Here is a 27,024-nt window from a genome sequence, read left to right on the forward strand (position 1 = left end):
GGTTCACCCCCACATTGATGAAGGCTGCGAACAACGATGATTGATCCCCACGTTTTGAGGGGTTGCTGCTTATCGTTGAACGCGATCGGCCAAAACTCCGATGGTGCCTCAGGAACACAGGCAGGCTACGACTTGGCAGGAACAGGCACACATGGCTCGGATTGGACCGAAAAGGGTAGATCATCCGGCAAGAAAGCTATACCTTGTCACTGTAAAGGACAACGTGAATGCATAGAGCTCAATTGAAACGGTTTGATCAAGCAATCGCCGGCTATTCTTGCATCATACTCATTGTCCCCACTTGCTTATCTGCCAGGCTCCATATGGCCCGCGCCCAGTTGTTGATGGGGCAACCGGCTACATACAGAACATCAAATCTTTCCCACCGCAGTCAAAAGTCAAGCTAACGATAACCTCGTGGGGAACGGCACGCCCCATTTTATCTGTGGCCCTTATTAATTAATTAGCTCATGGATACTCACTCCATAGATGGAGTCATGTTAGCAGATATGCCAGATCAACAGAGTATTCGCTTGAGTCGCGAGGTGGAACGCCTCGTTACCGCCCCTTATGCACCTTCATTTCAGGTAAACTCCGCTACCCCACGCGAGTATCTTAGGTCAATGCGTTAGCTGCTAACCCCTGGCACATTCAGGACCTATATAGCTTGACTCAATCAACAACGTCACAAAGCATTCGACTGTGGGCCTCTCACAAGCCCTGTCAAATCGGGGCTCTAGTTGACGTACTCGTGGATGGTCTATCGCGCTCTCGTTTCGCGTTACCTCTACTTGGGACATTCGGTAAGCTCATTGCTTGTATTAGTTGCATTGGCTAGGCTGATCTTCGGCAGTTTCAGCACCCGCGGTTCGGGATGCTTTGCTGGAGCGACATCCATGTCTTCTCGATCAGTTCCTTCAAGGTGTTATCGGCGATGACAAGGCAGAGGTTCGTACGCCCCTTATTCAAAGAGAATTGCTAGCCACGGGTGGCTAGTAATACTGTCGAGCTATGAGCTTCATGGACTGACTTTCTTAGTATGCTTTGGTGTGCACCGCCATCCTGGCGTCTCCTCTACCGCCTGAGTTCATGATACCCGCACGCTTGACACAGTTTATGGAAAAGATGATACGTACAATGGGAGAAGATCCCCGTGCAGAAAACGTCCTACCTCTAAACCAAATCTCTAATGGCATCAAAAGATCACCTCGGCTCCTCGAAGAGATCCCGTCCGAAGTGATGGCTAGCCTTCAGGTAGAGCTCACGAAAACGCTGCGTAACCTGAGTGACCACATGGGCAACCTTCTCTGTCTAGCAACCTTTGCACGCATGGCATCCTTAGAAGATTCGGCGACCGAGAAAGGCTGTGTGCGGTTTGTTCCGTCATGGTTACAAAGCGTCAACCATTTCTTTGGCCCCAAGCGGGGTCTCAAAACTTTGGACCTCGTCGTCCTGCGCGTTATTCTTGCTTGCTCTGATAGCTGCAGTGACTTAACGGTAGATAAAGCAGCCGAGAGTATTCGTTTGGCCATCGAGATATGTGATAGAGTTGAGCCAGAACAGAGAGAAAGCTGGGTCAAGGCAAACGGCTCAAAGATTGCCAAGCTGCGGGAGAAGATCACCAGGAGTGGTATTGATTCTGGAGTTCAGATGCTAGTATGTGCTGGTTCAGCTCGAATCTGCGGCAATGTGGACACATGCTAATTATCGTCAGGGTGCGACATTTTTGGCATCGCTGCTTCCAGTTGCCGCATTATCAACCGATATAGCCCGAGTTGCTGTCGATGGGCTTATAAGTCGAGACAGCAAGTTCGTGCTAGGTGTGCTGACATCAGAGTATATACCACGCCTTGTAGGGGCAAGTGTGGTAAGTAAACCCACGTTGCCATCTGGGGCTATACTAACTCAATCAAGGCGTGTTTAGGCGTCACCGCGATACGCAGTCTGCTTGAATATATTGTGTCTTCTTTAGATACTACCAGCTCGCCGAGCCTGACTCATATTCTGGTGGCCAAGTCGCTGGTCACGGGGCTGCATTCGGCATCGCTGAACTCCGCTATCTTTGCGGAACCTCTTGAACAATGTCAGCAAGTCCTGTGGAAAATAATTGAAAGCTTCCCGAGGAATCACGCTTCATCATCATGCCACGGCTCTCAAGAATGCGGAGCTGCACGTTCGCAACTGGAAAATGAACTAATTTATGACTTTTTATCCTTCTACCTTCACGCACTGCTATCACAGACCACAACTCAGGACACGATAGCTGGTAATGCCACCCTGCAGATGTTTCTGGCTCAAAACAAGCAGCTACTACACGGTCAAAAATGCTCGTTCTCAGAAGCAGAATCATCTCGTGCCGCCAAAATTTATACGACACTCAACGTCCGTGAGGGTGTTTCCGCGCCTAGTTCGCGGTCTGACTGGAGGAGCTCTATGTCAGAAACACTCATGCTTAATGCGCGCGTGTCAAACGACAGCCTTATGCGTAAGATGGAGGAGGTGTGCTATGATCTCGAACAACGATGTGATGATGTCGAAGCCCCACTGCGGGCGATGGAGCAAGAGCGGAACGCGATTTCAGCCGAGGCTCAGCAGCTAAGGGAACAAAATGGCGCATTGGAGCTGCAATTTCAACAAGCATCCGATACAATTGGCGGGCTTCGGTTGGAGATCTCTCGCTTAGAGACCCATGCGGAAGCTGCATCCATCCGTGCTGAAGAATTGTCGGCAACTCTCGACGCAGCTCGAAGAGATCTTGAAGACCAGAGGCGCGAGTTTCAAGATACTATGGCAAGTGAGGTAAAAAAGGCCCGAACTAGGGAGTTGGACTTGGTCGCATCTATAACCGAAAGAGATGATCAGCTGGAATCATTGCAGGATGAAATGATAGCCCAAAGGGCCGAGAACACGAACCTGCAGAACGCTCTAGATGAAGCCTCGAAAGAGAAATCCTCCCTGATTAAAACGAATGACTCCCTCAACCAGGATTTGGCGGGACTTGATGAGAAGCTCCGACAATGCGAACTGCTTCTAGTTCAAAAGGATGAGGACAAAGAGCAGATTCTATCCCAGAAGGCAGACACTGAGAGGGGAATGGAAACCCTTCGCATTCAGGTAGGATTACTAATATTCCAATGGCAGGAATTAAGAGATGCTAATGGGTTTATGCAGCTTGAGGAAGAGAGGATGAAATCCCACGAGTTGGCGTCCACAATCGAGAAAACCGAAAGGGGCCTGCAAGTAGAACAAGAAACTGTTCGAGATTATGAGGCTCAACTTTCGGCGGCAAGTACAAAGGTAGGATTAATGGTTTGATTATGTACGGGAATCCCAATTTCTAACGCACATTCAATAGTACGAGACCCAAAAGGAAGAAATATTCTCGCTGCGTATGGCCATGCAGGCAGCCGCATCCGACGCCACAAAGGAGCTGCAAACGAAGGATAAGCGGATACACCACCTAGAAAAGAAGGTAGGACAAGAAGCAGCCAGAAGCAGCAATTCCTCTTTATCTGTGTGCTTGAGCATTTACTTATCAGTCAAAATAGGTACAACAACTACGAAATGAGCGAGCCGCAAAAGCCCGGGAATTTTCTGAAGCCCAGCAACATATCGGACGTCTTATGAATGTTATGGGGATCCGAGTTGAGACCGACGGAACGAGACCCCCGAGCAAACAGACGAGGAGGTCTAGTGCAAGGCCCTCCCCGACAACCATGACACAGCAAACGCAACCGGCGGAGGACGAGCTCCAAACCCAGCCTGAAAACTCACAGGTGGAACCGTTTGGAAATAGCATGTCGTCTCCTCCTTGCCGGAGCCCGAAAAGGACGATGGATAATGCATTTCCTCCGGCTGATCCATCATCGCAGCAAATGAGGGTCGGCAGGAAGTCTAGAAATGTAACACCCCAGCACAGGCGAACACCCCTCGAAGATGCCGACTTGAATAGCCAGCCGTGCGCACAGCGAAGCCCCGCGTCACAACGCAGCGAATGTGACACTTCCGACCAAGTTCGGACTCGCGCCAGCTTGGAAGAGAACCAACTTCAGCACATAGACCTGGACATGGATCTGGAGTTTTCGAAGGACTTCCTCTTCACAAGCACGTCCTTGTCCGCGGCCAATGATCCCAATCCGTTCTCACAGACTCAGCAGTAGTATGAGACATACATGAATAATGATTTTTGTATATACTATCAGTTAGTTGGTATGATAGCCTAGGCTATTATTGACGCGCCCTCAAGTAGATCCGTCCAGTTCTGAAGTACCTAGATTGAGGGCTGGACCCAGTACTAATGGAATCTGTCCAAAGCATCATCCGTATTCATTTGCGCCACATTGAACTCTCGGTCTGTAGCCCCCGGTCAGGTTGCTCTGTGGCGGCGCATCTGAAGAGTAGATGGGCCATAGCCAAACGCCTGGAGGCTCCACTCAATGGTGTCATTGTGAGAATTCATCTCGCCTGGGAGAATCTGCAAGTGCTGTGGCTGATTTTTTCTCATTCACTTTTCGGCTCTAACCATGAGTTTTGGTTGGTTATCGCAGGAAGTTTCCGACTGGTCGAGCCACATGGCTGAGACATTATAAAAACTGAAAATGAGCTAGAAAAAGCCCCAGGCCGCCTTTGTAATTCTCACTTCTGACTTCTCCGGCCCTCAGATTAGTGTAATGTGCACTCAGATCTAGTCTTCTTCGCAATACCAACCACAGCGCTCTCCTCGGTACCTGCTCCTTCAGCTCACTAATACCTCCAGTCAAGGTCATAGTCTCAGACAACGAAAGCAAGTGAGTAAGAGAGCAAAGTGGACAAGGGAAGCTGATGGAAGTACATCCAGAAGATGACCCCGAAGTTCTCTCCCCAGACAGCGGGAGGGAGCTTCACTCGAGAGCCAATTCTCCCCATGTCTCTCTCTTTCTTTCTCCGTCTTCTCTCTCTTCCCCCCGGCCTCTTCCTCACTTCACTGCCAACTCGCCTTCTTCCTCAGCTCACTTCCCCCTCCCTTCACCACCAGTTTCCTCTTCCTCTTCATTCTCTCCCTCTCTCTTATCATCTTCACCCCCACGTCCCCCTGTACCTCCACTTTCTTCTGCTCCCTTCCCCTCACACACTTCATCCGCCTCCAAGTCTGCTCAACCTGCAGCGGCCATGCCCCATCGAGGCAAGCAACAGCATACGAGGGGGCAGGGCTCCTACTGGCGGGTACAAGGGAGGCAGCCGAGGGGACAACAACGTCTATACAATATATTACCTCCTCCAGCTCCATGGAGATCGTGGGCTAGTGTTGCCATAAAACTTACTGGGCTGCCTCCCAAAGTCACTGCCCGTACTATCTGGCACGCATTCAAAACCGAAGGCACGATCTTTTCGATCGATATATATGAAGACCATCATGGCCAGTTGGAGTCAAGGGGGAAAGTTCGCTTCAAGTTGGTCCTCGTTCAGGTCATGAATCCTCGGATATCACTAATTATTCACCAGACCGCCACCCCGTTCCGATTTTTGGAAAAATGGTTCATACAACATCAAGCTTTCAAGCGGACAAGAAGTACGCATTTTTGTTGCTCTCGAAGAGCTCAGGCCTTCAGAGCTTGAGATTCCAAGCCCAGTGCGTCCCAATGTCCGCTATCCGGCTGAGCTCGTAAGTATCCCCAACCGCAAACACAGAAGTCAACTCTCATCTGGTGTACTTTTTCTTCCAGACAATCCCAATTTCCTCACTTGATATTGGAGTTATGCTTAACGAAACAACACTTCTACCAATGCGGACGGTCGAAGCTGGTCCCCTCGGGAAACCCTTCCTGCTACTCAATCTGAAAATTAAAGAGCTTCACGTCTTCTTCCAGCTTCAGATACTCAGCTCTAGTGGCAAATCAACCTCAACCTCTTCCCCGGATACCTGGTACACATATCGCCTCAGGATACCCCTAAGACAGCTGGGCAAGATCTTTCAGTCACGCAATTTTACAACTGGGGTGGTATCGCACTTGACCATGCTCGAATCCCCTCCCATGTATCACCGCCGAATCAGCGATATAAGTGCTACATTTCATGAGCCGGGAAGCTGGAGGGACTCAGACTGCTGGTACCGCCAGACACATATTGTCCACAACCCTCTCAACTTGTCTACGCTCCCAGTCAGCCTACCAAGGCAAAAGCCTATCATAGACATTGGTATGCCCTCATTTTCTGCATCAACTGTCATTGCTAGTCGTCTCTATTATTTCTATCTTTCCACTGGCTAATCATACAATTTCCCGCAGGTCGATGGAATGCCTTCAGAATCAATTATCCTCCAGATTGCCCGAAGGAACTCTTCACTCAGCTTTGTGCAATTTTCCAGGACTATAATGTTTCTATTGAGGAGACTGACCGCTTTATTCAATGGGATGATAGACAAGAGAGGATGCCGCCAGTGTGGAAGTGGATCGATCTGTCCGATGCCTCCAGTTTGTCAACTTCGTCATTGAATGACCTTATTGACTCTAGCTATGTCCCTCTGCCCTTCGCAGTTCGGTATCAGCTTGAAGTTTGCATTTCCAATGGCTACCTTTCCGAATTTACCATGACGCATGAGTTCGCCGCCAAACTAGCTGAGCTCGGGGAAGCAAAGGCAAGAAAGCTTCTGGAGAATGTAGCAAGCCAAAAACAGCAGTATTTAGACCCAATGGAGATATTTGATCTTCCATTTATCAGAGGGGTCAGAGCCACTAAAGTGAAGATACCTCCTTACTGCTGTCATATGCGATCCGCTACAATCACACCCAGCACCGTATACTACAATCTACCGTCAGTGGACATCTCAAACAGGATTATTAGACGCTACATGGAACATGCAGATCGCTTTCTCCGAGTTCGATTTACGGATGAGAAGCTTTATGGTCGCATTCATGCTAGAAGCGGTAATTCCAATGATGAGATATTCACCCGCATCAAGCGAGCACTGGCAAATGGCATTATCATTGGAGACCGGCGATACGAATTCCTTGCTTTTGGAAACTCCCAGTTTCGTGAGCATGGGGCCTACTTCTTCGCCCCATTGCCTGACCTTACAGCGGCCAATATCCGTGCTTGGATGGGTCATTTTAGCGATATCCGAAATGTGGCAAAGTACGCAGCACGACTAGGCCAATGTTTCTCAACAACTCGAGCAGTAGCTGGTTGCCCGGTACAGATACGCAATATTCCTGATGTGGAAAGAAATGGCTACACTTTCTCTGATGGTGTCGGAAAGATCTCGAGGTTTCTTGCACAAATGGCAATGACTGAGCTCAAGATAAAGACGCCAACGGGCGAGCCTCCATCAGCCTTTCAGTTCCGTCTTGGGGGCTGCAAGGGTATGCTTGCTGTTTCTTCCGATGCCCAGCCTCAGGAGATTCATATTCGAGAGAGCCAGAATAAATTTCCGACCGTTCATAACGGCTTGGAGATCATCCGATGGTCTCAGTACTCAATGGCTACACTGAACCGCCAGCTGATACTTGTCATGTCCACCCTCGGGATTCCTGACGAGGTATTTCATGCTAAACTCAAGTCTATGCTGCGTGCGCTTGATGAGGCCATGGAAAGTGACTCCCGAGCAATCGAGGTACTCAAGAAGTACGTTGATCCGAATCAGACGACTCTTACCGTCAGTCAAATGGTATCTGATGGTTTCCGGCGATCTAAGGAGCCATTCTTCACATCTATCTTAGCCCTGTGGCGGACCTGGCATATCAAGTACCTGAAGGAGAAGGCGAAAATTGTCATTGACAATGGCACAAATTTACTAGGTGTCATGGATGAGACTGGGATCCTTAAAGGTTACTTTTATGATAAAATACCAAAGGAGGACGCTTCTCTCGAGCAAAAGCTGGCAGCATTGCCAGAGATCTTTCTTCAGGTCCCTCGTACAAACGGTTCTGGGGAAGGTGCACAATACGAAGTCATCGAAGGGCTCTGTATACTGGCACGCAATCCCTCTCTTCATCCAGGTGACATTCGTGTGGTCCGGGCAGTCAACGTGCCTGAGCTGCACAGCCTCCGTGATGTGGTCGTCCTACCCCAAACCGGCGATCGGGACATCGCCAGCATGTGTTCCGGTGGAGACCTTGATGGTGATGACTACCTGGTTATTTGGGATCAAGACTTGATTCACAAGGACTGGTTTTTAGACCCAATGCGCTACACAAGCAACAAGGCACAGGATCTAGACCACGATGTCACAGTCGATGAAGTTACCTCTTTCTTTGTCATGTACATGAAAAATGACAGTCTTCCAACAATCGCTCACGCCCACGTTGCCTGGGCAGATCAGCTTGAGGATGGTGTTAACGAAGAAAAGTGTATCCGACTTGCTCAGCTCCATTCCGATGCCGTGGACTACAATAAGACAGGAAGACCCGCTATCATGACCCGCAACCTTCAGCCACGAAGGTGGCCTCATTTCATGGAGAAGCCTAAGCCAAAGGACCAGATCTATTGCTCCAGGAAGATTCTAGGTCAGCTCTATGACGCTGTGGAGAGGGTGGACTTCGTGCCAAGCTTGGAGATGCCTTTTGACGAGCGAATCCTGAACTGTTCAATCGAAGTCAGTGAAGACCTCTATACATTCGCTAAGAATCTCAAGAACGAATACGACACAGCCATGCGGCGAATCATGGCACAGCATGAGATCAAGACCGAGTTTGAAGTCTGGTCTACCTTTATTCTCAATCATTCACACATAAGCAAGGACTACAAATTCCATGAAGAAATTGGTGCAATATCAGCCGCGCACCGCGAAACCTTCAGAAAGCAATGCTACAGCAAGGTGGACGGTAGAACATTCGAGCTACTGGCACCACTAGCAGTCGCTATGTACCGTGTCACGCATGAAGAAATGACCCAGGCGCTCAAGAAACATCGCGAAAACTCTCCACCGCATGTAACTCCCAAGATAAATCAACTGCCTCTGATCAGCTTCCCCTGGATTCTTCCCCATATACTGGGTAGAGTTGCCCGTGGTCTTTACGATGTTTATCAGCCTCCAGCACTCCAATCCGATCCTGTGGAAATTGACCCAACCAAAGTCCCTCCCACTGCAGATAAACCTGATGCCCTGTACGAAGACCCGTTTGGCCTTTTCACAGACGAAGAACGCGCAGCCAATGCATCACACACTCAGTCAATTCCGAATGCGGGCCCTTCCACTAGCCACACAAGCGCGAAGAGCAGCGAGAGCATCATGGATCAACTGCTTGATTTCGGCATTTCGGACGTACCCACTCTATCGCCTTCTCTTCCATCCGCGTCTTCAAGCACTCTCGGTAGAGAACAGATCTCCTTGTTAGACATCGATGACAACGTAGCAATACCCGAAATGCCCGAAATGGCCAGACCGGTCATTGCAAGCCCTTCAGCAACACCACTCGTGGAGGAACTCATCGAGGGAGATGACGAATGCGAGGAGATCATCGAGGAAGAGGACGTTGAGCCTACTGCTCTTGATAAACTTAACGAGCTGCTTGGGCTTTGAGACAGGTTTTATCTCTTCTGAATATACTACATCCTGCCGTGCTTAGTAGCTTCGATCTGTGACGCTTGCTCCGCAAAACTATCTTGCTTCACTTACGTGCGTCGTAACTAGAATGTAACTATCAGCCTAGGCATGCACAAATTGATCCATCATAAGCCATCTGAACATTACTAAGAGTACTATATTTCTAGCCCTCTCCGTTAAGAAGTATACAAGTTTGTGGTAACCATACATCACCCAACCCATCCCTCACAGCCCAACCTAATTTATATATTAAACGCCTATCCCATCAAACCAACCTCTAACCCCATCCCAATGAATCAATCAACCAAATTAACCCCCCAATAACCGACCTACCACTCCAACTCCTTCTCACACCTATCCCTCAACAACCCCACCACCGGATCCAGCACCGCCTTGGTATACCTCCAATTCGCCTCATCCCTCGTTCTCGAATAGAAAACCGGACAATCCTTACTATCACACTTCACCTCATCCCCAAACGTCAACCCCATACAAGACCTACAAATGCGTTGCAAATCCACAACCCTCTTCTCCGCCGCCCTCTGTCTCGAAACAAGCTCAAACATCGCAAGATGCGGCTGTCTTGAACAGTTCCCGCAGAGCGGGGTATCAGTATCCCGCAGCTTAGTCCTACATACAATGCACGTCGACGCTCTCATATACGACTCGAGGGTTCTCCGCCCACCGGGACCGCGTAACATTGCTCCTTCGACGCGCCGCACGCGCTGCACTTTCGGCATTTCGTCGTACCATTGACGGACGTTTGCGCCGACGAGGTTGAATATCCTCTCGAGGGGTGGGATGAGGTTCTTCGTGATGTAGTAGTCTGCGTCTAGGTCGAGGTGGGGATCATGCAGGAGGGTTTCGGGCGGGACGCAGCGGTCGATGAGTCTTGCGCCGGGGGCGCCAGTGACGACGACGTATGGGACGCGTTCACCGTATTGGGGTTCGGAGCGCGGGTCGGCGATCATTTTCTTTGTGCTGATTAGGGCGCCTGGTGGTGGGAGGCCTCTGTCGCTGTAGGTGCCTAGACGGACTTCTCTTGCGAAGCAGAAGTCCTGGACGGAGACGCGACCTTGCATGATCTTTGTGCATTGGGATTGGAAGTAGTGTTTGACTTGGGAGAGGTCGGCGGTGCGGAAGAGGAGTTTCAGGGCTTTTTCTTCGATTTTTTGTTCGGCGGGTGTGCCGTCCCGGCGGACGGTTTCGATCCCCTTCGCGTCGAACTCGGGTTCTTTTTGATCGCGGTGTTCGTATTTGAAGCCGACGTAGCGCTTTTTGGCGAGGAGGACGCAGGGGTGGTAGACTTTTTCGAATTTGAGTTTCACCGGATGGGGGTTTAATGAGGTTACGGCTTTGGCGATTTCTTCGCCGATGGTGAAGGCTTCGTCGCGGGTTCGGCCTTTGAGGTAGACGAAGAGACTGTCGGTGTCGCCGTAGACTACTTCGGCGCCCCAGCGTTCGACCGAGTGGATGAAGGCGATGGCTTTTTCGAGGGTTTCGCGGCCGGATTGCACGATGCTGTCGGCGATTTCGGAGCAGGGCATGCGGCCCGAAAATGAGGCGGATGTGTAGCCGTAGGTGACGTTGGCGATTAGTTTCAGGGCTAGTTGTCGGTTGTTGAGGAGGCGCTGGAGCGCTTTGTCGTCTTTGTCGACTTTCATTCCGTTCTTGACCATCACTCGCGTTTCGAGGATCTCGGCGAGCATGCGTGCGAGGAGGGATTTGCGCACTTCGGGTTTTGCGTAGATCATGCCGTTGGGGGCGATGTTGATCTTGTCTTGTAGTAGCTCTAGCATTCGGGGCTGGCGCTTGTAGTCCGTGAATCCCATCTTGTTTCGGCCCCGCCATTGGTGTGCTCGTCCGAGGAATGTCGAGTAGCAGTAGTTGTATGCAATCATGATGCTTGGGTATAAGGACTGGAAGTCTAGTACCACAAGAGGGCTGGTGTAGAAGTCGCTTTGGGGTTCCATCACCAGTGGGAGACATTCAAGGGCATTTTGTTGGCCAACTTGTTTCCTGCTCGGCGAGACGAGTATGAAGTTTTCTGGTTTGGCAATGCGGAACATGAGAGATTCAACCTTGAATTGAGAGCCACGCGAGAATACTGAGAAGAAGTCAATTCCCAGTAGCCTGGCCTGCTCGCTAGTTCTGGGGATCAGTTCGTTTGACTCTAGGATCTCGAGATCCATTTGCACGCGAGAGACGAAGTATTCGACTACTTTCAGTATGTTGCGAGGCTTCCCACTACGATACCAGTCTGTGAGGTCCTGAAACGAATAGTGTGGGACACGGCGATGCAGCAGGTGAAAGGCAACATTTTCCTGTGTATACTGCAGCAGGTTCAGCTCGCCTCTCATGGCTCGCCAGATATTGATCATGTGCCGTCCAGTGACTCGAATCGAAGAGGTGTGGTTGAAGCCCCATCGGTCGGCATCCTTGCCAAACCTTCCATGGGCTTGCGACTTCACTCTGGACAGCTCATCGCAGATGTCAAAATCATATTTCTTCCTTGCTCGCTCGATCAAGTAGCCCCAGGAGCTGTTATGAACCTCGTAGCCAGTGATGATATCGGGGTCATGCCAGCGAACAATGTCTACCACGCGATTGATCAAGTCTAGTTCGCTGGTTTCATGTTCCCAGTCGATTCTCAAGGCTTTGGATGCCTTGATATCTGGCCTGTCGTCTTCCGATTGAGATATCATGCCAACATGAACCCCTGGCACCGTACCGTTGGCATCAAGGTCCTCATCTTCCGACTGCAGGCACCAGAACACACATGTAATCTCATCCTCTTCTGGGTTCGGCGACAGCACACCCCGGGTGTTCACATGCACCTCCAGGCTCATTATGCTCATATACTGTGTCTGGTGCTCGACACTGGTGGATTTTCCTTTTTGTGAATATTTGAAGCCATAGCCATTCTTCTGGGTAGGGCCTTCGATCTGTGACAAGACATTCGCCTTCATTTGCACCTGCTTGGATGTTTGGGGTTGAGCGGCATCTGCTTTCTCCTCAGCTTGAGACTTTTCGAACCATTCGATAACTTCTGAGCGGCTTGGAGGAACAGGGGCAAACTCCCAGAACCTAGAGGTAGAGAACTCCCGCAGCTGCTGGTCAACCACCTCTTGTTCGTTCTTGTCTCTCGGTGGAGTATATTCCCCTAGCATAGCCATAGACCGCCCTGACGGATCGAAGTCGGGGAGATAGTGTATACCACTACCTTCTAAGCGGAATTCCCTCCCTGCGTAATCCCTCACACGGTCAGGCACATCACTCTCATCGCTGTAGTGCGCTTTCTGATAAATAACGGACGGATAATCATAGCAATGAGGTGTCGAAGCGACCTCGCTAGTACTGGGAGAGAAATTTCGCAAGAAACAAATGCGAGCATTCATAGGCATGTTAAAGGCAGCATAGAATCCTGATGCTATTTCCAAAATCTGCGGATCTATGCCAGCATCAGGACTTGTTACAGTGACTGATGACTGCGGTTGTGATGAGTTGTTCTCCGCTCTGATATCTTTCGAAATAATATCTGGCCCAGAACTGGCTAAATCTTTTTCTAGTTCTCTAAGTTCCTTAGAAGAAGGCGCACCGTCCTGGCTGAAGCGCAAGATTGTCATAGGATCATTGGGGTCTTTAACGACCGGAAAGTTGAGCCTTCCACTCTGTTCAGGCCTCTTTGAGCGGACAGTGGACTGAGATAGCTTTTTTTGTGAGGATTTGCCCCTTACAACTGCATCCGCATCCGACGTGTTGGCGGCATCTTCGATTTTGGGAGTTGTACTGTTGACTTGAACTTCAGCTATCCGAGACTTCCGCGGCCTATCTAACATCTGCGATGGGGTGTCATCGAAGAATCTTTTCCGCTTGCGCAGATTATTATGGCTGGGCTCTCGGCTTTCGGTTCGTCCGACTATTTCATCCGAACCTGCTTTTCGCGTCGCACTCATTTCGTAGGTATTTAGTTCATCAGTGGAGTACCCCGGTTCGTCTTGGGCTAGGTCAAGGATATCTCCGGCCTGGTTTTCATCCAAGGCGTCTGCAGCTTCCCGGTCATTGTCTTCTCCGGGTAATACGTCGAAAAAATCATCGCCGGAAAGGTATGAATCATCATCCGAGACCGCAGGCCAAGCTGCGCTCTCATCAACGTTGACTTCTGCGTTCGCCGCCGTATCAGGCTCGACAGGTTGTTGTTGATACTTATCAAAATCGTTCTTGTCCGGATAGAAATCCTCGACACTCTGCATCGCAGTCTTTACATCCTGGGAGAAGGGCTTCTGCGAAAGTAAATCATCGAATGTTACATCGCCGCAACCAGTCTCCTGCTTCTCCTCATTGACGGTCTGCGCAGCCATTTGACGATACTCTTCTTCGTGGATCCAGCCACCTCGAGAAGTATCTCTTGGGTTAACAGACAAAGAAACTAATTCGTTGGCATCGAATGGGCTACTGCCCGGTTCGAGACCCAGACGCTTCTTCCGCCTGCGTGTCTCATCCTGCCACAAACCTGCCATGCTCGGAACAAGTCGTTCATCAGAAATCATTTGCTTGAAAAGTTCGGTAAAATCCTGATGGATGGTTCTTTCGCTGATTTCTGAGCGGTTTAGAATGTCCTGGACGCAAATATCGACCTCTAGGGGACAATGGCTTTGCTTTGGAAAGAAAGAGTCGTCTAACAGGTCGTCGGGTTGTACGGATCGGTCGTGCCAGCGATGGGATAGATCAGTAAGTTCAAAGTATTCTGGAACCGGACTGCGGAATTTGACTTTGCTACACTTCAGATAGGCGCATCCGTATAAACTGTAGTCACACATCCACTGCGGAACGAACTGCAAATGACTTTCGTATGGTTGTAGGGGACGCTTAAGGACAGCGCCCTGAAGTAGCAAGTCCGCCAGCCTGGTCATATAAATGGGGTTCATGAGATAGATTTTAAAGTAGAACTTATAGCCCACATGATACCCATAGAAGGGAACACCCTTCACCAGAGTGATGTGCGCAACGAAGGGTATCTTCTTGGCGTTTTCGTTGCGATTGTAGCTTACTGCCAGTGCATGATCGATCGAGAGACGGAGACTCCTAATGGCGGAGCTCACTATAGATGGCTTAGCTGCATGAACATACCATATTGTTACACCTCTTATCAGACCAACCTTTCTCTGGCTCCAGATCACCGTCATACTCGACATACAAATAAGGAAAGGCGCCATGCACATGGACGCACACCTTCTGGCCAGTCTCCGTGGCACCAAATATCCTAATTACGGGGACTTTCGATCTATCATTTTTCCCAGCCGCACCATCCCTGTAAGGCAGAGGAGGGTCGAGTTCTGACGGAGTTGCCTGGTAGTGATCCACGCAGTTAAGGCGCACTTGGAAGGGTTCCATAGCTTGAGTTCAGGACAGCGGAAGCTGTCAGCGACCGAACGCGCGAGGAATTTCGAGTCGCGTCATATCAATAAATCAGGTACCGACAGCATCACCCACTGCTTCGCCGTCCAACTCTCTTTTTTCACTGCGACGTGTAGGAAGTTGTGGTTGAGTTTACGCGACTGGGTGGCGTGGGTAATACGCCAGGTCACGTGAGTGATACGGAACCGTCGCCGACTCCCATCAGCGCGGAGATAGAATCAAGAACTTGACATTCACACACATCTGCTGGTTTTACCGGAGAAATTTGAGTCCTTGGCGGCGCTATAGCTCTTTCTCCCTTCCCCTATACTTTGCGCCTTCTGATTCCTGCCATCCGCCATCATGTCTAAAAAGCCCGCCGATGTGGCGTCGAAAGAGCGCAACGAGTATATTCCGTCTTTCATTTCGAAAAAGCCGTTCTATATCGACGACGACTCTCAAGCAAATGACTACCTAGAGCATCAACGTCTGCAAAAGTCGACAGCAGACCAGTCAAAGTGGTACGATCGTGGCAAGCGTGCTGGTCCCGCGGCCACCAAATACCGGAAAGGTGCCTGTGAGAACTGCGGCGCCATGACCCACAAGACGAAAGAGTGTCTGAGTCGCCCTCGAAAGCATGGTGCCAAATGGACCGGTAAAGATATTCAGGCGGATGAAGTTATACAAGACGTCAACATGGGGTGGGATGCGAAGAGAGATCGGTGGAACGGCTACGATCCGAGCGAATATCGACAAGTGGTGGAGGAGTACGAGGAACTTGAGAAATTGAAACGAGTCACAAAACAGGATGGCGAAAATGAGGGCAAGGATGGCGAGGCCGATGACGATGAAGATGCGCCTCAGGAGGAAGCCCGCTACGCTGAGGAGTCCGACATGGGAAGACAACAGAGCACCGCCACTCGCAACCTCCGTATCCGAGAAGACACGGCAAAGTATCTGCTGAACCTGGACCTCGATTCGGCCAAGTACGACCCGAAGACACGACGGATGGTTGATATGGGCGCTCAGGATGATCAGGCAGCAGCACTTGTTGCCGAAGAGAACTTTGTCCGCGCTTCAGGTGATGCTGCTGAATTTGAGAAGGCGCAAAGATATGCCTGGGAATCACAAGAACGTGGTGCGCAGAAGGTCCACCTGCAGGCGAACCCGACAGCTGGAGAGGTCATGCGGAAGAAGGAGGAGGCAGAGTTCGTGGCGAAACGTGAAGCTCAACGGAAGGCTCTTCTGGATAAGTATGGTGGTCAAGAGCACCTCGACCCCACACCGTTGCGGGATACAATGGTTGTTGAGAACGAGAGGTTCGTCGAATATGACGAGACGGGTGCGATTAAGGGAGCACCAAAGAAGGCGGCCAAATCGAAGTATGCTGAAGACATCTTCACCAACAACCACACATGCGTCTGGGGAAGTTGGTGGCACAACTTTGAGTGGGGATACGCCTGCTGCTTTTCCACCGTCAAAAACAGTTACTGTACTGGTGAAGATGGGAAGCGCGCATTCCAGGAAGCAGACCAGCTGCTGATGCTGTCTGAGAACGGGGCCGATGGTGACGAGCCATCCGCTGAGCATGAAGATAACGACGCGCATGAAGCTGTTGATGATGCTCAATCCTCAGAGCAGCCGAAGGAGTCATCTAACGGTAATGCTAAGAAGAGAACGCTCATGGAGGTGCAGTCTGGAATCACCGAGGAAGAAATCGAGTCATACAAGCGAAGCCGACTTGCAGCCGACGATCCTATGGCCGCATTCATTGGCAAAGACGAGCTTGTTTAAACGCTCCTATAACATTACAAATTTCACCAGATCTGCTATATAGGCGCATAGTAGTTGTCATAGATACCCATCCAAATTGTGCATATCCTGATATCTTCTTCTATAGCTATAATCTGTAATTCCAGTCTTATTATCGGTATAGATTCTTCATCACTATCTGGACTAAGTACGGAGTAGTTCGGTAGATGCATAGATAGCCTTATTGCTCCCGGGCCGCGATACCCTAGTCCCCTAGTAGCCTAGTGCAATGGAGCAATAAAGTGGATCCCGCCGGAGCAAACAGAATTACTCTTTGCAGTTATGAAGTCATGTGACAGACTCACCCTTGAGGCTGTCGGCGAATCACGGGACCAGGGCACAAGCCCTGACAACCACAACTCGCTAAGCGACACCACCCCAGATCCCAGAGCAACTTCGATACGCCCAGCGACGACGACAACGACAACCAGCCCTTCAACGGAATCGCCAGGTAGGTCCATTTTGCGCCCTCACGTGGGATTATTGTCATTTTTCCCCAGGCCGGGAAATTTTTTTAATCTCGATTTTCCGTCGCTAACAAATTGTGCCATATAGTTCCACATAATTCAAGATGAGTACGTGCCAACGCGATATACCACCGCCCAGTCCGATCTATCGACGAGAACAACATCCAGACTGACATACCGATTCTGCTTACAGCGAAGGGTACCTCCAGCTTCGGAAAGCGCCACAACAAGACTCACACTCTTTGCCGGCGTTGTGGTCAGTATTTACACTACTCCGAAAATTTATATATGTCCTCCGGGCGGGAATTGTTATACGGGAGATCTCTACACAACCAACGGAATGGATGAGAGAAGGAACGGAATAATAAATGACTGCCGGGAGGGACATATATATGAGGTTATGGGGAAAACGACCAGATGGGCTAATACTCTTCGGATTGAATTCAGGCCGCCGCTCCTTCCACGTCCAGAAGTCGACTTGTGCCAACTGCGGTTACCCTGCCGCTAAGACTCGCAAGTGTACGAATCCTTCTCCCCAAAACCCCACCATCGAAGAACAACCGCCGGTTCCTTGAGAAACCTTGGATACGGATTGTATGAAAAATGTTTGGATGAACAATTGGCTTACGAAGTTCGTTTTATACAGTCAACTGGAGCGAGAAGGCCAAGCGCAGAAAGACCACCGGCTCCGGCAGAATGCGTCACCTCAAGGAGGTCCACCGCCGCTTCCACAACGGCTTCCAGGTCGGCACCCCCAAGGGCGCTCGTGGTCCCGAGAACCACTAGATTCCCCCCTTTCGATGACTGTCGCGTTTTCGTTTCGTTCTCGGAGGCTGGAGGCAGGGCTGGTATGACAGGGCCGGTTGGCATTTGACGACGTGAACCGGGTCGCGAATGCTAGGGGCAATAAAAAAAAGACGCTATTCCCCGTGGAGTTGGTGTTGGGACGGTCTTTTTTTTTCATATTTGCCGTCATAGCATTTCTTTATTCTAGAGAAACACAAAAATGGCATATATTGACGACAATGTGAAAGAAGAAAAAAAGACGCTCGTCTTCTCTCTTGCTCTCTGGGGATGTTTTCTCTTTTTTCTGTTTCAAAGAAAGAAATGAAATGGGAAACTTTATGCATGAATTTCCTTGTCTTGTTTAGGGCTGGCAGATATCCCATGTCGTGACAGATGCAGTTTGAGATTATTCGTCCAATGTGATCTGTCTACTTGAATGCAACCTACCCTTCGAGTGCGTACGATGTGGTTTCTGCGACAACAGGTGTGCTTTTTCGATCCAATTGCGACAAGATTTCTATTTACCCCGGTCTATTGTTTTCCGCATGCACGCCTGAACGCCTGGACATGACATGGAATGATGCAATAACTTTAGTATCTATTCTCCTCGCCCGAAGACGCTAACACCACCGTCCCTTTGAACGAAATATAGGACTTCCTTCTCTTCCCAATGACTATTAGCCTCGGTGCTGTCATTTTGCCCCCACGCGCCACCTTTGCTGACTCTGAGCACACCGCTGACATCCCTTGCGGCACCCGTTTCAAGGTTTCGGAGCTGCATAACCATGTGCGCCCGATGAGCCGATCCGATAGCAAAAGCGGCATGCTCAGTCTCCAGCGGAGTTGCTCCCTGGTGCGCAGATGCGGAAGCATTGTGGATCAACGGAGAGTCAGAGGACGCCGTCATAATCGTTGCGTGAGCGTACTAGGCAAATAAGCTCGCGGTCAGCGGATATGGTTCCCGATATAAATACCGTACTGCCTGTGGAGACTTGTAGCATACCTGTTGTAGACCCATCACCCAATCTCCCATCTCTGTAGCGCCTATGCCCCTGCTCGGACCCGTAGCGGCTAGCAGCAGATCTGGCTGATCGATAACCAATACAACCTCGGGCTCTTCCTGTTCATCTCCGGATGTTGATGTTTTCATGTCATTGATCACTGCCGCAATGTCCTTCTCGAGCACATCCAAAGCCGCATTTCCATTTCCTGATAGGTGAAGCCGCTTGACTGGCCCGAGTTCTCTCGATGTTGGCGGGTTTGGAGGGGCAGCGACTGGCCGAGCAGCGGGTTGCGGTCCTCGCGCGGGTTGCGGTCCTCGCGCGGGAATGGGTCCGGGCTGCGACCTGAAGGGAAGAACTGTGCGGGGAGGCACTGTTCCTCGCGGTGAGGGTTGGATTGTTGGTGTCTGAGTCGAAGTAGTGGAGGGGGCGGCGAAAAGTTCGGATAGTCCGTCAACGAAGGCGAACTGGCGTTTGTCTGTGAGGCGGGCAATATCGAGGCCCTAGTCGGGTCAGCGTCGTCGCCAATTTTTTTGGATAAGTAGACAGCATTTATAGTGGTTTTAGAGAGAAACGGAAGTATTCAAGCCTCGCACGGCCCGAATATTCCATAAAATATGACCAAATAGAGCGACGTGACAAGGGTTCACAAGCATACCAATCTTTTGGCCTCGGACCTCCAAAATTCCCAACCCCGCAGAAAACTCACGAGCACAACCTTCCTCTTTCTCCCATTGTTGGTGTCGCTGAGGCCTGCAACAGCGTCTGACGTCGAAGACGAATTCAAGGCAGCATATAGAAATCGTAGGACTAGCCAATTCCCTGTTGCGCCAAGGACTGAAGATAGGACTGTGAGGGACGATGGCGGCAGAGACGATACGTAGGGAGTGAGGAGGGGTGGGAGGGGCGGTTGGCTAGGCATCGCACTGAGAGCGTCGCAACTGCTCCGTCTTCAAAATCGTACGGTCGGATAGCACTGATGATATCTCCCAGCTGATGGAGACGACTTCGAATTCGAGATTGAAATTGTAGAAACGATAGCTGTATTTTTTGTCTGCACTTTTTGTAAATGACGTTGTATGAAATTGGAATTCCTACGGATTTTTGCGATTGGTCGGCGACGGTGCCAAGACAAGTCACTGGATCGATCAATACGGAAGGTGCGATGGGGGGCCTGCCTGTTTACTACTTACTAGTTGAAGATGATCGTGGTCTTCCCCCTGCTCATCTCGGGGATGACTTCTTTTCTCATCTACTAGTCATCATGTCTTTCATCATCTTGGATGTCCTCTTCGCCTAGTCTGAGCTGATCAAGTGGTTGGATCGTGTATCAGTAATGAAACGCTGATCACGTCCCCGAGCTCAGTGCTGTACCCGAACTAAATATATTCTAAGTGGTAGCTCTTAGGCTAACATGCTAACGACGCGCCCTCTGTATGCTGCTAATGGCTCCCTGAGTAGGAGATGATAGTACTACTGGCACCAAAAGCAACTGGCAGACCCTTATGTGGAAGTATCCAAAAGGCTGCGCGATAAATCCATGGAATACGATTTCATTGCGGCATAATCATCCGCATCAGGAGATATCTCGGACGCTCTCGCGATTCCAGGCCGTTCACTACATTAGCTTCACGTCACCCGTGCCGATCACTGAGGCATTTTATGCGAACTGCTGAATACTCTATGCTCTTCTCAGGCTGAGACATGCCGTATGATTGTGATTATCGTCTCAGAGCCGTGAGGGGAATGGTCCTTCCTGCCTGAAGCGACGCCGTTGATTCCTGAAATTCCAGGAGGAAATTTTCGGCCCGTCACCTGACTGGCTCCCCCACACGAGCCAAAAGTCCATCAGCAATCATCGTCGCACTCGCTGGTCGAGCATCCATCCAGGTCTCGTCCTCTTCTCGCCAACTTATAAGTTTAGAGCGTTGGAGCCGTACCCGATAACTTATCGTCCGGCTCCAAAAGCGTTGGGCCCTTAACTGCTTCCGCGCCGATCGTAAGTTGGCCGCCCCATCCATGTCCCTCGCTCCAAGCGTGTTACACTCAGGCACCTCGCTTTTTATCCATACCCCACCGGTCTTGGAGACGCTTTAAGTGCCTGTTTCCCAGACCTCCTGTACATGTATCCATCCATCGTTTAAGCAGGAATCTGTGACACTCGAACATTCCTGTTGTTATATTTCAGCCTGTAAAAAATGTGTCTACTAAAGTACTCATGTTCTTCATACTTCGCTCGACTTCATCTTGCGGCGCAGATCAACATCGATCACGATTTAGCGCTGTAGTTGATGGCTAACAAAGTCTCCCCAGATGACATCAGTTTGGTGTACATATCAGCGCGCAAGAGACTTGGGGTACATCAAAATTGACTTTCGACGTTAAATATGGCCAGTACACGTGATTCTCACTCCTATGCTGTGAGTATTCTATGTAAAGGGGAAGAGGCAACCTATCAAGCTAATAGTGGACATACAGTGTGATGAATGTCGGCTCCGGAAGTCCAAGGTAAGTCGCTCCTACGCAGTCACTCGGCATTTAGCTAATCTTCATCGCAGTGCTCGAAAGAGAAGCCGACATGCGCACAATGCAAGCAGTTGAACAAAGAATGCAATTACAGTCCTAAGGTCACCAGAAGCCCTCTAACACGACAGTAAGTCCTTCCATTGCCTTGGGGTTCCAGTACTGTCGTCAAAATCCCATGATTCATGGAACCAATCAATTGCTAATCCTTGCTCAGACACCTGACCTACGTAGAGGAGCGCTTACAGGCCTTCGAAACAGCGCTATCAAGGCTGTTCCCAGGCGGCGATCTGGATGCCACCGTCCGCTCTCTTTTGCACGATCAGGAGGGTCCACCAAAACCTGGCTCCTCGAAGTCCTCGTCCCGGCATTCCACACCTGCAAAAGCTGAGCCGGATCGGGCCGAACCAGCCCCGGAAGCGCTGCCGCAGCAGGCTGATGGATTTGACTGGGCGGAGAACAAAATTACAGTTGGCGACCTGACAGATGGCATGGCAGCCCTGTCCATTAAGCCAGAAGGAGCTGGCTACTTCGGTCAGTGTGTCCGACTGCTTTGCAACTCGGGATTGCAAGTGCTAACTGTCTGTATTAGGCGCATCTTCCAGCGTTGTGCCGCTTCGAGCGTTGTTGAAGCATGGTTTTGACCTGAACATCCCTGCCAGATCCTCAAAATCAAGTTATGGCATGGAAAGAGTGCCTTTGAAGGCTCAACTACTCAGCACCGCGCCCTCTGGTCTCGTCGAACAAGCTTTCATGGATGCATTCTTCCTCAACTACCATACCAGCTACCCTTTCGTCCACGAGGGCACTTTCCGAGCGCAGTTCTACGAGCAAGTTCCGCGGCCACATGGTCAGGCATGGCAGATCCTATTGAACACGATCTTGGCTTTGGGGGCGTGGAGTATCGGTGACGACAATTCTGACCTGGATATTACATTCTATCAAGAGGCGAGAGGTCATTTACAGCAGGTGTCTGTGTTTGAAACCGGAAACCTCACTCTTGTTCAGGCATTACTGCTTCTGAGCAACTATGCCCAGAAACGGAACAAGCCTAATACCGGATGGAACTTTCTCGGTTTGGCGGTTAGGATGGCCATGAGCTTGGGCCTCCATAAAGAATTTCCTGGTTGGAAGATCAGCCTTCTCCAGCGCGAGGTTAGGCGGCGCCTGTGGTGGGGAGTATACATCTTCGATAGCGGTGCGGCCAAGACTTTCGGCCGGCCTATTCTCTTGCCTGAAGACGATGTCATGGACGCAAAACATGTACTCAATATCCACGATGAGGTAAGACTCGGCATTGTGACTATAATCCTCTAATCTGGCGTACAATGTCTGATTCATTCTGCAGGCTCTTACGCCCCTCACTACCGCTCTACCCCATGAAGTCAACGAACCAACCCTCTATTCCGGTTTAATAGCCCAGGCTAGGTTTCATCTCCTTACCAACAGTGTGTATCAGCGTCTCATCTCAGGCCCGAGTTTAACGCCAGAGGAAACGCTCGGTCTCCAAAGACCAATGGAAGAATGGTACAATGGCCTTCCTGATTACTTCAAGCAACCACTCACACCGATATCGGATGCATTCGCTCTTGTCCGCAATCGGTTGATGTGGCGCGACTGGAACTTGAGGATTCTTCTATACCGTCCCATTCTTCTTCGTTGGGCATCGCGTCGATGGACACCAAACTCGGCCCCCGAACCTGAGGATCCGCTCGAGGCAGATTGCAGGAGGCTTTGTCTTCGGAATGCGCGATTGACAATATCATCGATCGCAGATTTTGTAAACAACCACGTCTGCACAAGGATTGGTGCATGGTACATGCTGTATGTCTCCCATGACCCTCTTCCTTGACACCGCTGACATTTTCCCTAGATACTTCCTGTTTCAAGCTGGTGTCATCCCGATCATCTTGCTTATGACCGACCCGACAAGTACGGAAGCCCCTAGCTGGCTCCAGGAGATCGAATCCACGAAGAAGCTCCTGGTACACCCTTCTCTTAGCAACAACCGCCTTGCGACTCGTTGTCTGGAAGTTGTCAATCGACTCTGTTCGCCTGCATACACGAGTGCCGCCCACGATAAGACTGCGGGACAGACAGCACCCATATTAATGCCCTTTTCCGATCAGCTCTTCAACGATCCAACCTTTGGTAGCATGTTTCCGGACGTGGACCAGGAGCTGAATCTTGCTGGCATGGACTTCTCGGAATGGGTAAACTTCCCTCCACAAAACGAGTTTGTCTGAGCATCTGTCAATGCCGAGAGGAGATGATTTCGAGGCTAGAGTCGGTCAAGGGTCATACATGAATGTAGCGGAGCCTACAGAACAAAAGAGGATGTCACAGCCGGAACTTCATTCCTCGAAGGGCCCGCTTCCTGAACTGTCACACCAAACGGAACCCGCTATGTGATATGAAGGCGGAAAATTGCAAGAGATTATCAAAGTTATGGACCCTCACGCAACGTCTTCTTCCTCCTGTGCGAAGGGCTTCACGAATTCCGGGTCGACCGTGTGACTATCGATGCCGCGCAGTTGAGCCTCAATTCCGACAATACGCTGTTTCTCTTCATGGGCAGCCGTGTCACCAAAGATGAGATCCATATCTTCCAGAGTCTAACCAAGTCGCCATCTTAGTGATGTCAAGTGGATAACCAAGGGCAAACCAAACATACCTTTCCACGGGTCTCTGGGATGAAGAAGAAAGTGAACCCGAATGCCAGAAGGCAGAACGCTGCGAAAAAGATATAGGTACCCCAGGTGATTGAGTCGAGCATATCAGGGGTGACGAGACCGATGATACTAGGTGCAAATGTCAGCAATGAGTCATGACAATCATGGATACAAAAAAGAAATGGCAAAAACAAAGGACTTTCTGGACATACAAGTTACACATCCAAGTAGCGGAAGTTGTGATGGAAATAGCTTTGGAGCGTATGGATAGATTGAAGATTTCCGATGGCAGGACCCATCCGATAGGAGCTATATGCACATTAGCACGATCCACTTTCCATACAAAGTAGTAGACAAACAAACCAAAAGAGTACGAGAAGTTAATATCGTAGATATAGATGAACGCAATCCCCGCCCACCCGGCAGATCGGTGATGGATGAGATCCGACCCATAGGCCCCGATAATCGCACCCACGATCACCAGTGAGATACAGGTCCCCGTGGCACCAGACATGAGCAACACTCTCCGACCGACTTTGTCGATTAGGAAAAGCGCGGGCAGGGTGCTAAGGCAGTTGATGATCCCGTATACGCCGGTAGCGAGAAGGGAGCTCTATTTGATCGTGTTAGTTCGTCAGCTGGTTTTGAGATAAACAGAAGATTTATAAGCGTACGGTATTTCCATCGAGGCCCAGCTGAGCGAAGATTGTTGGGGCGTAGTAAATTATGGCTTTGGGATTGATTAGCACATGCCATCTATAACAGGAGGTAAATGACGTACCATTACACCCCATAAACTGCTGAAAGAACATAATACAGCATCCGATTGCTAGGCGCTTGAATCGTGCCCATGTTGTTACGAGTGAAATATACTATTGTCATCACCATCGACATTGACGAGTTAGAATGATGCTCAACGTTGAATTGTGGGTATGTTGGGAAAGAGGGGAGGGGAACGAACCTGCGCAGCATGCAACCTGAACCCCGATAAATCCGGGAACTGTTCTCTAGCGAAACTATTCTCCAGCATAATGGATGCTTTGATCTCGAGGTATTCGTTCGTCAGGTCTGGGTTACTGGTTGATTGGCGACGTAGTCTGGACAATGCCTGGAGAGCCTCGTCGTCCCGTTCTTGCATGAGTAGCCATCTGGGGGAGTCGGGGAAGAAGAGCATCCCTATGCCGAGGGTTAGGGCTGGGATGATCTGGATGGCTAGTGGGAGACGCCAGGATGCTTCGGATTGGCCGGTGCAGATGCCGTCCTGGGGAATGTCTGTGTAGGGGTCGAATGAGGGGGAGGTGGCGGTGCCGCCTGTGTAGGGGATGTTGGGGGCGCAGCGGGTGCCGCCGATGTAGTTGGTGCCGTAGTCGATCCAGTAGCTTATTAGGATGCCGATGGTGACGGAGACTGAGTGGGTTAGTGTGTGTGTGGTTGTGTGGTAGAATTGGGAGATACTCACGTTGTTGGAGAACGACGAGACCTCCGCGTATTTCGGGGATGGAGACCTGTTTGGTTCCGGTGAGTACTGTGGTTGTTGTGTTGAATGTGTGGGTGAGGGTGTATATGTACCTCGGAGATATACAGAGGTACTACCATGGTTAGTTGGCCCACGGCTACGCCTGCGATTGCACGTCCTGTGGTGTGTGAGCTGTTTGTCTGGGGAAGGGCGTTGGAAATGTCAGAGGAAGGATGCATACCAGCAAAAAGCATTGGTATGTTCACGGCACCGCATTGGATGGCTGACCCGATGACGAATACAACGACAGCAAGATTGATGGATAATTTGCGGCCTAGTCGGTCCACGATAGGGCCGTTGATGAGGGATCCAAACCAGGCAGCTATGGAGACAGTCAGTGACCGTACGTTCATATGTGTGGAGTGATTGGCATGATGAGACATACAAATCAACAAAGTCGACACAAACCACCCCTTGAAGCTGCTGTCCATGTACACTCGAGGAAACTGAGCGCCGAACGATTGCATGGTTATCACACCAGAGACCACGCCCTGATCATAGCCAAAGAGCAGTCCACCCAATGTGGAGAACTAGTAGATTTTGAATCAGGTCAGAACATTGCTTGATTCTTCAGGATTGTATGAAACTCACCGATGCAACGCCCAGCAGGTAAGGGTTTTGGTATATCAGGGCGAAACCACCATTGGGATTCTGAGTACTAGGAGCCATAACTGCATACTTCTTCAGCGTTAGACTCTTGACGCACAATCCACATATGACTGATATCCGAGGACAGTGTCTCCTTATAACTATAGCCCACTCACCTATGTTTATATCTATCCCCGCGAAGAAGCATCAAGCTAGAACGGAGAGGTGTACTCCGTCCAATGGACACAGAATCCCACGTTCTGAGGACGACAGCAAGAGGTTTAGAAACAACTCACGAGGGGTGTCAACTAGAGTATCAACGGAGTCGGAGAAGAGTACTCCGCAATAGGTACGTAGTGACTCGCCCCTGTCATGACAATAGCATCTAGAGGTGTACACCACGGAATGGATGGATGCGGGGAAAGGTTGAGAGGAAAGCGGAGTTGCTCCGTGGACCCCACCGTGGGGGGAAGAAGAACCAAAAATCGGGCCATGATTAGAGTTGTTGACCGAACATCAACAGTTCGGCCGGTGTGGGTTGTGGATGAGAAGATGATGACTCCTGTCCGATAGAGAAGAATCAGATGACGCTTGGCCATCATGTGATGATTATGGACTGGTTTCAAAATGAATTGTGTTCTTGCCTGAAGCAGCACAGTGCAGCCTTAGGATCTAGGTACACAGACAATCGCAAGAGTATCTATTATGGATCTACCGGGTAAGCAGCCGAGACCGAGAATCT

The 27,024-nt window shown here is 50.3% G+C and overlaps 8 protein-coding genes across 8 annotated transcripts; 5 read left to right on the top strand and 3 right to left on the bottom strand.

The window, feature by feature from the left end:
* Window positions 1-432: 432 nt before the first annotated feature.
* Window positions 433-4,164, top strand: BO87DRAFT_361371 (uncharacterized protein). The gene is made up of 9 exons (XM_025621586.1): window positions 433-587; window positions 656-803; window positions 854-948; window positions 1,039-1,656; window positions 1,715-1,867; window positions 1,915-3,114; window positions 3,172-3,297; window positions 3,356-3,472; window positions 3,549-4,164. The coding sequence occupies exons 1-9, from the start codon at window positions 471-473 to the stop codon at window positions 4,158-4,160; spliced, it is 3,186 nt and encodes a 1,061-aa protein (XP_025478490.1). The 5' UTR covers window positions 433-470; the 3' UTR covers window positions 4,161-4,164.
* Window positions 4,165-5,148: 984 nt separating this feature from the next.
* Window positions 5,149-9,496, top strand: BO87DRAFT_361374 (RNA-directed RNA polymerase (Sad-1); the record flags this gene model as incomplete). Its single annotated transcript, XM_025621587.1, has 4 exons — window positions 5,149-5,429; window positions 5,482-5,641; window positions 5,703-6,174; window positions 6,264-9,496. The coding sequence occupies 4 exons, from the start codon at window positions 5,149-5,151 to the stop codon at window positions 9,494-9,496; spliced, it is 4,146 nt and encodes a 1,381-aa protein (XP_025478491.1).
* Window positions 9,497-9,816: 320 nt separating this feature from the next.
* Window positions 9,817-15,040, bottom strand: BO87DRAFT_460053 (DNA-directed DNA polymerase zeta catalytic subunit REV3). The gene is made up of 2 exons (XM_025628992.1): window positions 14,680-15,040; window positions 9,817-14,621 (listed from the first exon to the last, which is right to left on the bottom strand). Exons 1-2 carry the CDS (start codon window positions 14,912-14,914, stop codon window positions 9,850-9,852), a joined length of 5,007 nt encoding a protein of 1,668 aa, XP_025478492.1. The 5' UTR covers window positions 14,915-15,040; the 3' UTR covers window positions 9,817-9,849.
* A 137-nt stretch (window positions 15,041-15,177) lies between these two features.
* Window positions 15,178-16,802, top strand: slu7 (mRNA splicing protein SLU7). Its single transcript, XM_025623596.1, has one exon. The coding sequence runs from the start codon at window positions 15,281-15,283 to the stop codon at window positions 16,709-16,711; it is 1,431 nt and encodes a 476-aa protein (XP_025478493.1). The 5' UTR covers window positions 15,178-15,280; the 3' UTR covers window positions 16,712-16,802.
* Window positions 16,803-17,085: 283 nt separating this feature from the next.
* On the top strand, window positions 17,086-18,323 carry BO87DRAFT_90252 (60S ribosomal protein eL37). The gene is made up of 5 exons (XM_025629664.1): window positions 17,086-17,180; window positions 17,285-17,304; window positions 17,390-17,452; window positions 17,644-17,715; window positions 17,843-18,323. The coding sequence occupies exons 2-5, from the start codon at window positions 17,301-17,303 to the stop codon at window positions 17,980-17,982; spliced, it is 279 nt and encodes a 92-aa protein (XP_025478494.1). The 5' UTR covers window positions 17,086-17,180; window positions 17,285-17,300; the 3' UTR covers window positions 17,983-18,323.
* A 53-nt stretch (window positions 18,324-18,376) lies between these two features.
* BO87DRAFT_90312 (uncharacterized protein) lies at window positions 18,377-20,057 on the bottom strand. Its single transcript, XM_025629665.1, has 3 exons — window positions 19,642-20,057; window positions 18,986-19,486; window positions 18,377-18,907 (listed from the first exon to the last, which is right to left on the bottom strand). The coding sequence occupies exons 1-3, from the start codon at window positions 19,903-19,905 to the stop codon at window positions 18,581-18,583; spliced, it is 1,092 nt and encodes a 363-aa protein (XP_025478495.1). The 5' UTR covers window positions 19,906-20,057; the 3' UTR covers window positions 18,377-18,580.
* A 1,313-nt stretch (window positions 20,058-21,370) lies between these two features.
* Window positions 21,371-23,752, top strand: BO87DRAFT_311477 (putative C6 transcription factor (Gal4); the record flags this gene model as incomplete). Its single annotated transcript, XM_025619543.1, has 7 exons — window positions 21,371-21,403; window positions 21,462-21,491; window positions 21,542-21,636; window positions 21,724-22,040; window positions 22,099-22,790; window positions 22,855-23,330; window positions 23,380-23,752. The coding sequence occupies 7 exons, from the start codon at window positions 21,371-21,373 to the stop codon at window positions 23,750-23,752; spliced, it is 2,016 nt and encodes a 671-aa protein (XP_025478496.1).
* On the bottom strand, window positions 23,659-26,363 carry BO87DRAFT_439132 (sugar porter family MFS transporter; the record flags this gene model as incomplete). Its single annotated transcript, XM_025627918.1, has 11 exons — window positions 23,659-24,121; window positions 24,181-24,307; window positions 24,391-24,487; window positions 24,542-24,791; window positions 24,853-24,908; window positions 24,960-25,050; window positions 25,140-25,585; window positions 25,638-25,683; window positions 25,748-26,016; window positions 26,080-26,224; window positions 26,286-26,363. 11 exons carry the CDS (start codon window positions 26,361-26,363, stop codon window positions 23,963-23,965), a joined length of 1,764 nt encoding a protein of 587 aa, XP_025478497.1. The 3' UTR covers window positions 23,659-23,962.
* Window positions 26,364-27,024: the final 661 nt, after the last annotated feature.

The sequence above is a fragment of the Aspergillus neoniger genome (genome assembly GCF_003184625.1).
Source record: "Aspergillus neoniger CBS 115656 unplaced genomic scaffold BO87scaffold_21, whole genome shotgun sequence".
NCBI lineage: Eukaryota > Fungi > Ascomycota > Eurotiomycetes > Eurotiales > Aspergillaceae > Aspergillus > Aspergillus neoniger.